This window comes from Pleuronectes platessa, chromosome 4, assembly GCF_947347685.1.
Source record: "Pleuronectes platessa chromosome 4, fPlePla1.1, whole genome shotgun sequence".
In the NCBI taxonomy this organism is placed as follows: Eukaryota; Metazoa; Chordata; class Actinopteri; order Pleuronectiformes; family Pleuronectidae; genus Pleuronectes; species Pleuronectes platessa.
The window spans coordinates 6112403-6125982 of record NC_070629.1 but is presented as its reverse complement, the minus strand read 5'-3'; the positions used below and the strand labels follow the sequence as shown (position 1 = coordinate 6125982).

The window sequence follows — 13580 nt, the reverse complement described above, 5'->3', positions numbered from 1 at the left end:
GCTGTAGACATGACCAATCCACCTGAGGTTGGGTACTTTCTCCTTTCAAATGGTGCCCAGGATCAGCATACTGCGTAGGCATCACATGCACTGTCCAGCTGCTTTTCTAGTCTGGTATAAGGATCCAGGCTGTACGGCATGGAGGTGGTGACACAATCTTGGTAGACCTGGAGTTTGCATGAAAACTTGCTGGACCACACGCTCCTTCACAGCTTGGTCATCACTGCTGTGAGGTTCCTCTGAGCTCAACCCGGTTGCAGAGACTAACAAAGACATTATAAGAAGTAAAGTTTTCGCTCAAACTAATATTACAAGCAACCAATGAAGGCTTAACCTTCGATAACCGAGCATTGCATTGATGCATGTTATTGTATCAATCCTGAACTGACAGTTAACAAGCTATGAGTGTGAGTCTGAAATAGTTAGATTCTATGCTCTCGAAGGTGACCTTAATTGTCATTTACTACAATAACAGATTTACAATGCACGCAAAGAGATGGTATAAGGGAAGCTTGCTGGTTCAACTGGACATGGAATTTTCTCACACTCACAGCATGTGGGTGTATTACTGGGCTTTTAGTGGCGAAATTGCCTCCTCGTGTCTATTACTCACCAAGAAAGAGGTGTATACGGACCAAAGATGACATGAAGCTAAAAACACTGAAATACAACTTTTCACATTGAATTAAAAAAAAAAAAAGAGTTAATTATTAGAGTTATTTATTAAAGATTTGGGCGTTTTCTTTAGCAGTTTTCAGACATGAACTCCTACAGATGACCAGTTTGCTTTTCACAAATGAACAAATTAGCAGGAGTTTGTCAGAATTGTTCACGACAACAGGAAAATGTGTGGAACAATCAGGCGAGAGGTGGTGCCTGGAACATGCAGGAGGCAAGAAATTACATATATATATTCCAATGCAGGATTTATGTATTTATGTTTAAAGCAAATAAACCAGTGTAGGCCTGCATCACTAACAGCTCTTGAATCGTGTTGTCTTTCCAAGTTTACATCATTGTTGGTGTTCTCTACATGTATGGTAGCTATTGGTCATCATGAGAAATCTGTATCCTTTTTGTTTAAATCAGTTTTGAATACATCACGTCATCAACACGCCCATTCAGTCGCTGTGGAAGTTTCCGGACGTTTCACTCAGGAAAAGTTTCAGATGATGTCCAGAGCGACGGACTTTGACAACAACAGTGTTAATGTTCACATTCTGTATGCTCAAACAAAGGCGATGCAGGATTGTGACAGTTCACCAGAAAGAAGGTCAGGCTACACCGAAGGTTATGATTTATAACCTTGATACCAACTGAATAGTAAGCTTAGAACTGACTAAAATATAACACTATGTTCAGACATCTCTTCGTCTGTATAGGCTTCTGAGGGTTAAAAGAAGGTCGGGGAGAAAAACCGCGCCCAGACACAGCACCAGTGAGTAGCAAATCTTCTTAATGGTAAAGCAGACTCAGAGGAAAACTCAGAATACCATTATTGTAACACAGCTGCAAGTGAATGCATCATGACTCATCATGTATCTCAGCTGACTCTGTTTGTTTCCAGTAAATATTTAAGTGGTGTTTTTAACAAATACTTGTGTGCTTAATTAGAAGCTAATTACCAACCAACACTGAATATGTGTATCAGTGGGAGAAACAGGGGGTCAGCAAGGACCCACAGCTCAGTTTTGCCCAGAGACCACCTATGGAGCTGATCTGGACCTGCCCAGCTGAAATGTTCTTAAATCATAATCCCTACAGAATTAACCTTCATTAGCTTTTAACTCAGTGATTGCTTGGCTGAGCAGAGTAACACAGCCTTAGAATGTTTAACTTAAAAAAACAGCATATCTTTCATTATTGTAATATAGTTTTTCACAATTGTTAACACACGTTTTTCAAAACAATAACGGCTTTCTCAAAACTGCACAGAAAACTGAAAACATCACACACAAAATGCTAAACCTGACACTCCCTTTGCAAGATGACTCTTTGATATCAAATCTCTTACCTGTTCACAAAATGGAACTCGTGTTTTCATTTGGTACACACAGCCATTTTTTCAAATGACACACACATACCATTCATTGAGAACACACAACTAAGCATTTGCTTGCACACTACCAAGCATTTACAGCACACTGAAGTGCAAAACTGAAAACACAATCATCAAAATGGAACACACCATATGAATGACAGTGACTCTGGAGAATGAGCCATTTCTCTTTTTGTAAAATGTCTCAATGTAGGCCTACTTTTTTCATAGTCAAACATAAAACAGCACACATATGCAGCATAAAAAAGTTTATTTCGGTACACACAGAGAACAGTACAGTACTATAAACCGGCCTGCTCCCCTCCCCCCCTTCACAAAAATTACAGTTTTTTACAATTGTTAGCACACGATTTTCAAAACAATAACAGCTTTCTCAAAACTGCACACAGAAAACTAAAAACCTCACACACACAATGCTGAAAGGCCTCAACACTCACGTCGCAACAAGCCTCCACCATGGCCTGGAGCAGTGGGACCCGGTCCTGTGGGTTCTGTTCATATACCTTCCACCTCCAAGCTGAAAAAATTTCCTCAATGGGATTCAGGAAAGGAGAATAAGGTGGAAGGTATAGAACAGAAAAATGTGGGTGGTCCTGGAACCACTCCCGCACTTGAAAGCTCACATTGTCCCAGATGACAACGTGATTGATCCACTGTGGGTCATCTGTCTGGCCAGGTGGTACCAGCAGGTCATGCAGGCCATCCAGGATGACGAGGAGACGGGCAGCGTTATAGGCCCCTAGGTGGGTGTGACGGTGCAAGATCCCATGGTGATTCATTGCAGCTCACAGTGTGATGTTCCCGGGACACGCTGGCCGGGGACCTCAACAATGGCCTGCTGGCCAATTACATTTCTGCCCCATCGCCTCCTCTTCACCAGGTTGAATCCCACCTCATCAATAAAGATGTACTGGTACAACACATTAGCTGTGTGAGGCTTTCTACCTCAATATTTTTTATTTTATTCTATTGTATTGTATTTTATTGTATTCAAATGTACCGGCTGCTATGACGACTTAATTTCCCTTCGGGGGTGAATAAAGTAATCTATCTATCTATCTATCTCCTGGATCCGCTGACAGAGACAGCATGAGAATGCAAGTTACAGTATGGACACAGAGAGGTCAACACAGTGGGCTACAGTGAGACACTGTAGAAAAGGAACAATATTGGATTACAGGTACAATACATGCATGTGTCAGTGCTGAATGTATGGTACTTACAAGCACAAACTCTCACTGTAACTCCTTCATGCCTGTGTTCCGTTCAAATGGGACCCTGACCACTTGTTTCATTCACATGGCAGTCCTATGAAGAATACGCTCCAATGTAGAGAGGCTGACGGTCTGGACTTTTCTAAATGTAGCATGGTCAGCCAGGATCCTAGTTTTTATTTGTCTGAGTGTGATAGAGTTGTTCTCACGAACCATATCTACAGTTTCAGTCTCCTGTTCGGCTGTGTAAATGAGGTGAAATTGCTCAACAGACCTGAATGTTTAGAGATTTGAGTATTTGTGTGTTGTAGGTTGATGCTTTGAGATTTTACTTGAGAAGTGTGTGCAACAACTGGACATTGTGTGTAGTGTTTTGACAACAATGTGATGTGTAATTGACATCAGAGTGTAAAGAATGAAATTCAGAGTATAATGCAGATAAGGGAGTGTGAAGCAGTGCCAAATTGGGTCGAGCGATTGGTGCATGAAGTGAAGGTTGTGCAAATTGTGCCGAATTTTAGCTTTTTGTGTGTTAACAATTGTGAAAAACTGTAATAAAACATGTATTAAATTTGCGACCATGTTTTTTTAAAGTTATTTTTCTTCTTTTCTCCGATCTCCCCTGTTATAGCTGAGGATTCAGTGAAGTGTATCTGTTGTCACAAATGACCAGAACTAGCTTTGTGCTGCTGATTGTTTATCTGTCGTCTGTAATTTACAATTAGGTCACAGATAAAATGAGAGAGAGAGAGAGAGAGAGAGAGAGAGAGAGAGAGAGAGAGAGAGAGAGAGAGAGAGAGCACACCTTATTCTATATGTGTATCGCACATTTCCCCAAGTAACTATAATATATATATTTTTTTTTTAAAATATTTTATATTATAATTATACCAATGATAACAGTATTATACTGTCCAGGGTACATGATTTAAACAAACGACAGGTTTGTAAGAAATTTTCTGAATTCATTGTTTTTATTCTTACTTTAACAATAACTGCTTATCAACTCTTTCAAAAAGCCACCACTTACTTTCTTGTTGACACTCATCAAAATCATGACTGTTTGCTGTCCTGGCTCTTTATTGGTGGGATGAGCTCCCAATGGACATCCGGACAGCAGAAAGATTACACATCTTCGACTGCAAACTAAAAACACAACTTTTCTGACTATACCTTGAATACATGTTTAAAACTAACAATTTAGTAGCAATTAAATGGCACTTACTTATAGCACTTTGTAATTTTGCTTTTTTTTTAAAGAAATTGTACTTTCTTGATTCTTGTTGCTTTGGGTTTGTACCCTCGGGGGGTTGAATGCACTTACTGTAAGTCGCTTTGGATAAAAGCGTTAACTAAATGAAATGTAATGTAATAATATTTGCTGTCCTGTCAGTAACTGTGCTGCTGCTGTGTGGAATATCACTGGCTTCCCTCCCATCATGCGAGGCCCAGGCTGTTTCGTCAGGAAGTTCTTGACCTGATTCTGTGTGGCAGAGATTCTGCATTCAATTATGTTTTCCCTCTCATCTGAGAGAGATGTGATGGCCTGTAATCAGTGTGACCAGCAGACAGCTCTATGGAATGGGTTTACATATGAATTTTTGGATATTAAGAAAATTAGATACTGAGGCGAGCGACCCTCGCCTCATCTGAATGTTCACAATGTAATTGGTAGGTGTTCCCAAGAAAAGAGGCATTTCTTAACTCACTCATCAGGCACAGCTATCGTGCCTCCCTGTGCTCCACATTGATTGGTAGTGAAACCTGAAATGCTAAAATAATATTAAAGGACCAGTGTGTGATTCGGTGGCATCTATTGGCTCTATATTTCAAACAAAAATGTATAGCTGTTTTCTCACCCCATCCAAGTTAGTAGAAGAACCTAACGTTGCCCTACAGGTCAAATTAAAACCTCAAAGATCCTCTTCAGAGTCAATGTTTGGTTTGTCCAGTGGGATCATGTAGAGACATGGTCGAGCAACATGGTTGGATACATGCAAGAGGATCTGGCCCTTATATAAATGTAAGGGCTCATTATAACATGATTCTTATTAATGAAAATAATAATTCATATTTTTACATTTCTGTGATCGCACTAAAAACTACACATTGCTCCTTTTTCACAAAAATCGTCAAAGTTTTTATGCTTACAATTTTTTTGACTTTCTTTCTACATTGTGCGAACAACTTTGTAACATCAATGGATTATTAACCTTCTTATTGAATATGAGTTTCATCCTTGAATGAAAGGTCTTCCAAAAGAAAGGAAAAAATAATAATCCCACAGTGTGAAAGAAGTTGTGAGGCTGAAGGTCTGCATGCAGCCTTGCATTCTTTCTTTGGCCTGAATAATGTCCTCAAAGTTTTTGTTCTCAATCAAAACATGCCACTCCATCGCTGGAACTTTGGCTTGGCTGTTGCTCATCTCTAAGTTTATACAATTATTTGATAGATTACTAAAATTGTGTAAGTTTCTCTAATTTGGAGCGATGGATTGTCTTTGTTTGCGTTAATGTAAGAGGTTATTGTTCGTATGCCTAGTGTTCTTTCCAAAGAAAGTGCCAGCACTGTTAAATAGATTTGCATTATGCTTGTATGTTTGTATTGATTAAACTTATATTACCAGGGTTAATAACATAGAGGAACAATGGTACCACTTTGCAACATTTGCAACATTTCACCATTTTAACTTGAAGCCACGATGTGTTTTCAACACACTTGGAGATTCAGAATATTAGCTTGCTTGGAAGTAAAATCGGACAAAAATAATTATCATTGCAGACCCCAGGTTCAAATACAATTCAAAGTCAATAGCTACAAAGGAGAAGCCTGCTTAAAATGATGTACCCATATATGTCAACATTTGAAGTGGAAGTTATGCGCCTGTTATGTAGCAGGGCTCAGAGGTTCTATCAATAAATACAGCAATGTCAAGGTGTTCAGCAGAGGAGCACAACACATTACGACAAATCAGGTTGCATCAAGATGTTCAAGGTAAGTGATATTTAAAAGCACAAAGGAGCGGAGAACGTCAGAGAAGCAGCTCAACCTTGGCTGACCACTTTCATAACATCCTGCTCTGGACTGGGCACTTGTGACAGGGCTGCAAGAGGAAGCTGAAGGACAAAACTTGAAATGATTCACCTCTTGCTGCTTTTTATTTTAAATGATTGGGTGAACAATCAGTGCAAGTACCTGCAGCCATGCAGATAAAACAAAGTGGACAGCCTCTTGTTTTCATGGATTTGGAGAGAGCTGATAGAATGGTACAGAACTAGAGTTCAGCCGTACTTGACTGGAGTGCAGCGGTGGGATTATTGTGCTGAATAATTGAAGCTCCAGTGGATGTACGTTCCTGAAAGGCAAACATGTCTCTCTCCCTAAAAATGATTTTCATTGAAACTAATTTGAACAACACTAAATCACAAAGACTATTAGCTAACAAACTCATCAGTAAATATGTCAATGTGTCAAACATTTGTTTTATTCTCCACAATATGCTTCATGGAAACTATACGTTAACGACTAGGTCAATATTGTGATTTAAAGTAAAGACAGACCTGGAAAAAAAGATAGAACACATTCCCTTTTTCTTTATTCAAATCTAAATATGTTATGGCACTTTTCAGTTGTTTTAAGGAAATGAGACGTCCCCTGAGAAGACTGTTGGAGTGTATGAATATGTTGTTTTCATCCAAACCTCGACCAAGTCTTCTACCTAATGCTCAGGCCACACTAGATGTGTCACCATGCGTTTGGGTCATAGAACCTCTTGCTCTTCATTTCGGCGCCCATGGTATCAGGTTAGAGCAGCAACACTGCCCACATTAGACATGCCTTAGACAAATGACTCCATTCATTTGTTTACAGGTTTTAATTACTATCGTAGAGCCAGAATATGCACATCATTTAGCGGAGTACTTTTATTTGAGGAAATACAGTGCTCATATCAGAAACCTAACATAGCAGCTCTGCAGCAGGCACGTGTCCTGTATGAACAACGATCAGCAACGCTGCTGTCACGCACTGCACCCACTCCCAGCATGACCCAGGCATTACTGCAGCCAATCAAGAGATGGAAGACATCACTCAGGTCTCTGATGGTCATGTTCCCTGCACAGCCAAACAGCTCCTCTGACTGGCTGTCCTCTGGTGTCAACACATTAAGAATACATTTGTTCAAGGCAGCAATAACATATCCTTGAAACAGTATTTGTAAGTCAGGGAACAGGGTTGAGCAGCATGAGGCAGAACTCATTTAAGGGCAAAGATATCTCACTGGTCCATTTTAAGTATGCATATAGAGATTGTTCCTTTGTGAATCTTATTTTTAACGTAAAGTGGGCTGAAATCCACCCATATTCAACCTGAGATCTGTTAAATAAGAACATTCATTCTTATGTTTTTTGCAGTCTGATCCAACTCATATGAGGCTCCGTTGTTTGCAAAACACCAGAGGAGGTTATCGTCATGCTCAAATATCGTGTTGGTCATAAATCCACTGTGGAGATCTTATTGCACTTGGACTGGTGCCGCTGTACCAACATCAGCCGAGGTAGGTGCTGGGGCAGTCAGACAAATTCATAATATGTCCTGAATGGGACAGTGGATACGCTAACTCTCCACCATGACACACAATATAATAAACTCTTGGAAAAATAAAATATTGACTGGCTTTCACAAATGCTGTATCTGCGGAGGGGAACACTTGTCTCCTTCATCAGGCTTGAGTTAAATGTTACTTTGAAACAATGTGCAGGTCTATAAAGATTTAAAACAATCAATGGAATTGTTTCTGCCTTCAAACTGCATCCACACAGATTGATTGAAGTAAAATGTGCTACAACAAAACATAGAAAAATAAACTTGTTACTGCACTGCGGTTGTATTCCTCCGCCAACCAGTGCAGTTTCTGTATATATATTTCTTCATACTTTTGTTCCAGATTCACATAGATGTTGTGCATATGATACATAAACCGTGACACAATGAAATGGTGTGCCTTTGTGCGTTCAATAAATGTGGTTATCGGAAAGAATATACATTTTAATAATAATTTTAATTGATTAAAGTTAACTCGGTGCACTACCTTTCAAAGGAAGGGGAAAGATAGCCAATTTATTGATTAAGTCTCATGAAAGTACTAGCTACAACTTTTGTCCCTTTTAAGGAAAAAGACAAAACACGTTAATTGCCAGCCCAACATGTTGCATTGGTTTGTTCAGGAAAAAAAAACATTCTTAAAAGACGAAATCGGATATCAGCCTCCTTTCAAACACACAGACCTTTGGCCCAGTAATACGGGACGGGGGCCGAACTCCAGTGTTACTGTGACACTTCGAGGTCTCTATATCGCCACGGCAGCTTGCCGGTGGTCACGTCACTGAAAGATACAGATATGATTTAACACAATACCCATTTTTTGATGTTGATAAACACAGGCAAAAAAATGCTGTACCGAGACATAGCGAGACATAAGCTGGATAGAACAAGCCTCTACTATTCAGTGCTATAGAAAGAAGCTTACGGTGCTATGAACATTACCATCAGTTATGTTTGCCCCAGTTCTCTCTGTTATGGATGGGATGCTGGCAACTGGCTATCACCCTGGTAGGATCACAGTCATACAATCAATCCCATGCCGCGCTCACTATAAGTGCTGCAACAATCAATTGACATACCTGCATTAAAGGGAGATGTCCACCGCAGCAATCTGCATGCAGCAGAGTCAAGGGACCCTCTGCTGAACCTGGTAGACTTTTATTGTTTCCTGCCTACCGGCTGACCATGTAACCTTGAACCACATCACAGGAGCCAGTCATCTAGATTCCCACAATCAAATGAATAGAAATTACCAGTCCTATGCATAGGCCTAGTGTAATTAGCTCAGTTATGCTACCACTGCATGAAACGGGGGAAAGGTCCCTTTTGAGGTGCTGTTTAAAGTCCAGTGAAACTATCTGAGTGTTAAATCCTACTAAATGACAGATAATGTTATATTTACTTTTCAACTTAAAAAAGGTCCGAACTCAGTTTATGTTTCATAGTTTTTATTATTTTTATCACCATATTAAAGTCACATCACTAGGCTACTGTTGAATAAACACTGTTACAGACAGAATCATTTTGGTTTCATCACATCAAACAGACAAATGTTCACATATGTTGGATTATTTCATATGTGAACAGAATTTATGTGATTAAACATGAATCATGTCTCGTGTGAGTTTTAATAAAGTTTGTTGAATGTGAACAATGATCAGCTGTTATTGATAAATGTGTTTTTATGTGGATCTTTCGTCGTTTCGTCGTTTGCTCGACTTCATGCATCAACACAAAAAAAACGTAATTATAGAAAACATGTTCCACGTAAGTTAAAAACAAACCAAAGATAAACATCAGAAAATAATAAAATATTTTTACACACGTGGCAAAGTCGACAGGAGAAATAAAAATGAGTGAGAAGGAAAGGGAGAAATAAACAAAGCTTTAATATAACAAGTTACACATTTAAATTCAGCAGATTTCATACACATGAGTAAAATCTTTATCTCTAACTGCTCTGATCCAGCGTCACAGAGACATTCACAGGTAACAACTTGAAGTGACCTCTAGTGTTAAAGTATGGAAACATCTTCTGAGTGAAAGTGTGAATGAAGGTGTGAATGCGTTTGTTAGTATCAGGATCAGAGAATGACAGTTCTCCTCTGTTCCAGTCCAGTTTCACTCTGATCCTCTGGATCTTCTGCACAGAGAGAACAGATGATGCTGATGGTGACACCTCTTTGTATTTACCTTCACGGAAAGCTATTCTCCAGTATCCAGACAGTTTGTCTCCCTTCCTCTGGACAGACTCTGCTCTTACACCCAGTGACCAGTCACTACTGTCTCCAACCAGGACGTCCCAGCTGTGAGTCCCTGAGTTAAAACCCTCAGATCCCAGGACTGAGGCGTATTGATCAAACCTCTCTGGATTTTCAGGAAGCTTCTGTCTCTTTCCTCGTCTCAAATTGGTCAGATCTTCAGACAGGACGAGTTCTGGATGAGCAGAGTTTGGGTCCAGAACCACAGGACTGTAGGAGACCACGTCCTTCATCTTGTTCCAGATGTGGAAGGTCAGGTTGCCCAGATGTTTGGCCTTGTCTATCAGCGCTCCTGAGGCCAGCTGTGGATCATCCAGCAGGGGGCGCTGCTGGACTCGTTCCACTGCAGCCTTGTAGTTGAGCAGGAACGAGACGTCTTCAGCTCTCAGCTCGTCGTCTGTGCTTCTGATTGTGTCTGAAAGAGTCATTATGTCTCTGCTCAGAGCCTCAATCTTCTCCTTCATCATCCGACTATTCTGCTCCTCTTCCTCCCTCAGTGCAGCCATCCTGGCCTCCTCTTCCTCCTCCAAAAACTGATGAAGCTTCTTAAACTGCTCCTTGATCTGCATCTCCGTGAGTCTGGCCTGGACCTTAATGTGTTCTGCTGCTCGTTCAAACTCTCCTTTAACACGCTCAAAACACTGTAACTTCTTCTTCAAGGGCTCCAGTGTTTCCTGAAGCTGCTTCTTGTGTTGTTGTGCAGCTTCATCGATGGGGCTGAATTTGTGGTCAGTGTGTTTTTCTGAATCTCTGCAGATGAGACACACTGGCTGCTGATGGTCCAGACAGAAGAGTCTGAGTTTCTCTGAGTGCAGACTGCAGAGAGCCTGTGAAGAGCTCTGATCTCTCTCCTGTAAGAAGGTCTCACACAGGTTCTTTAACACCAGGTTACAAGGTGGTTCCAACATTGAAGATCTTCTCTTACAAAGTGGACACTCTTTTACTTCTTTGTCTTTCCACCATCTCTTCAGACAGACTTTACAGAAGCTGTGGCTACATGACAGAAGGACAGGATCTCTGAAGACATCACGGCAGACGGGACAGCAGAGATCCTCTTCTGATCTGGAAGCCATTGAGTCTCCAGGAGAAGCTGAAAACAGACAGTCAGTCAGTCACAGCTCCACAAACTTCACTGAGGTTTACTTCCTCTCTGAGTCGAGGTGTTTGTTAAACTCACAGTCGGTGTGTGGAGCGTCGGCAGGTTGTAGTTAGACTCTTCTCTACTGTAGCTGGACTCACTCCAGCTTGTTTGGTTTGGTCTGGTTTGGTTTACTTTGGTTTGGAAGGTGAATGTGATCCTCTGGTTTTCAGCCTGCGTCTCTTCCGGGAGGAAAAGATGTTTCCTGGTTTCTCTGGTGTGTCAGGACACGATTGTAAAAAGTTATTCAAGCCTTGGATTTGATAACTGGTCAAAAGTCATTTGGCAGCAACAAGCTCACACAGACAATAGACTTGGTTGTAAAATAGCTGCTTGAATATGATTGTGATCTGCTCAGTGTTCAATATTCAGAGGAAGTTCTGCTCGAGTGAAAGTGAAAGTTAAATAACAGGATGTGCAGGGGGGGAGTCTGTGACGTAACTGCAGAGCTGAAGTCACATTAAAGAGACAGAAAAAAAAGTGCAAAGAAATCGAAACAGTGTCAGCACATTAAAACAGGGTTTTATAATTTCAATTCAGCTCAAGTTTGCTTATTTATTTGTGTGTGAGTGCAGCAGTGTTAATTTTGGCAGCTATTTTTGATTTAGTCTTAGCCTTAGTCTTTTGACGAAAATGCATATTAGTTTTAGTCACCTTTTAGTCATTTTAATCCTTCTTAGTTTTAGTCTAGTTTTAGTCGACGAAAACAAATTCCATTTTAGTCTAGTTTTAGTCGACGAAAACAAATTCCATTTTAGTCTAGTTTTAGTCGACGAAAACTAATTCCATTTTAGTCTAGTTTTAGTCACATTTTATAGCCACATTAAACTCCTTTTCTATAAAAACATATAGCTGCAGCCTAATAGCTTAAAAATATATATTTAATTTTAAATGTGAAAACAAAAAGGGAGAGCAGGTCAGACTGGAGCCGGACACAGAAACTGCAGCTCGGTAGAAACCAACTGCAGCTTCTGCTCTGATGAAGAAGCTGAAGCGCTGATCTCTGAGCAGCTGAGACCATAGAAACTCTGGTTTTCACTGTTTCCATAGTTAAGAAGCAGTCGGTCACTGAGAGGCTGCTCCACGAGAACGCGCTCTGCTTTCACTGTGTCTCTCTGAGCGAGTGCGCGAGGCGGGGGGCGGAGCTACGGACCGGAGCGCTATCTGGGGCGCACACACACACATACACAGACACACACACTCGCCCGCTCCTGATACTTCATGACGGCCTGATACGATGATGTTTTAAAAATTATTGTGACTTAGTCAACCACCAACATTTTCGTCTCGTCTCGTCTCGTCAACGAAAATTAAAATAGATTTCGTCATAGTTTTTATTTTCAAAGATTCGTTTTCGTTACCTCTTCGTCTCGTCTTCGTCATGGAAAAAAGGTCGTTAACGAATATATTTCGTCATAGTCTTCGTCAACGAAATTAACACTGGAGTGCAGTAAAAAGTATGACATCATCAAATGATTGTACATTTTGTTATGATTATTCTACCTTAAGTGTGACAGCATTATATTTTGTGACTTTGGGCATTCAATAAATGTTGCTGTCAGAAACATATTTAATATTAATATTAAATAATAACTTTAGTTTACATTAAAGCTACCTCGGGGCACCAGCAATCAAAGGAAGGGAAAAGAGCCAATTTATTGATTAAGTCTCATGAAAGTACTGACTACAAATGTTGAACTTTGATTAATAATTTAATAATTAATTATCAGTAGTTAGCAAAGATGAAGGATATGGAGTTCACAAGTTAAAAAAATCACCCTTATTAAACATTAATGAAGACAACATTTGTGTTAAAGAAAAACATTTATTATGAAAATTATAAAAACATGAAAAATTGCCAAAATGAACACTAAATCCAAAATGGCGGGCTTCCTGTTGGATTTTTTGTGAAGATCTGTCAATGTAAACTCAGGGGCGGCGTTCCATGGGGCGCCGATGAGCCATTTTGCCACGGCCATTTAAAATTACTCCAGAATATGTAAATTTTCACCACTTCCTAATTTTCTGCAAAGGTTTGTAACAATCTGAGCATGTCAAAGCCCTCCAAAATCCTTACAATTCCAATAGGTCCTCCCACTCGGGCCCTAATAATGCAGTTAAAGTGATGTGTATGATAATCTAGTGATGAAATAATTGTGTGTGTGTCTGTTTGTGTGTTTGTGTGCGTGTATGGGGGGCGGGTGTGTGCATGTGCATGTAAATGTGAGCTATGTCTGCATGAGTCCATGTTCAATTGGTTTGGACAAGCTGTGGTCTGAGATGAGGAATGTGGAGCAGAGAGACGA

General features: G+C 40.2%; 1 protein-coding gene across 1 annotated transcript; it reads right to left on the bottom strand.

Moving 5' to 3' along the window:
* Positions 1-9306: 9306 nt before the first annotated feature.
* LOC128438104 (nuclear factor 7, ovary) lies at positions 9307-11687 on the bottom strand. The gene is made up of 2 exons (XM_053420497.1): positions 11314-11687; positions 9307-11226 (listed from the first exon to the last, which is right to left on the bottom strand). Exon 2 carries the CDS (start codon positions 11207-11209, stop codon positions 9827-9829), a length of 1383 nt encoding a protein of 460 aa, XP_053276472.1. The 5' UTR covers positions 11210-11226; positions 11314-11687; the 3' UTR covers positions 9307-9826.
* Positions 11688-13580: the final 1893 nt, after the last annotated feature.

What these genes read in the sequence shown, in the direction of transcription:
- LOC128438104 (XM_053420497.1), bottom strand. Translation starts at nt 11,209, where the DNA reads ATGGCTTCCAGATCAGAAGAGGATCTCTGCTGTCCCGTCTGCCGTGAT.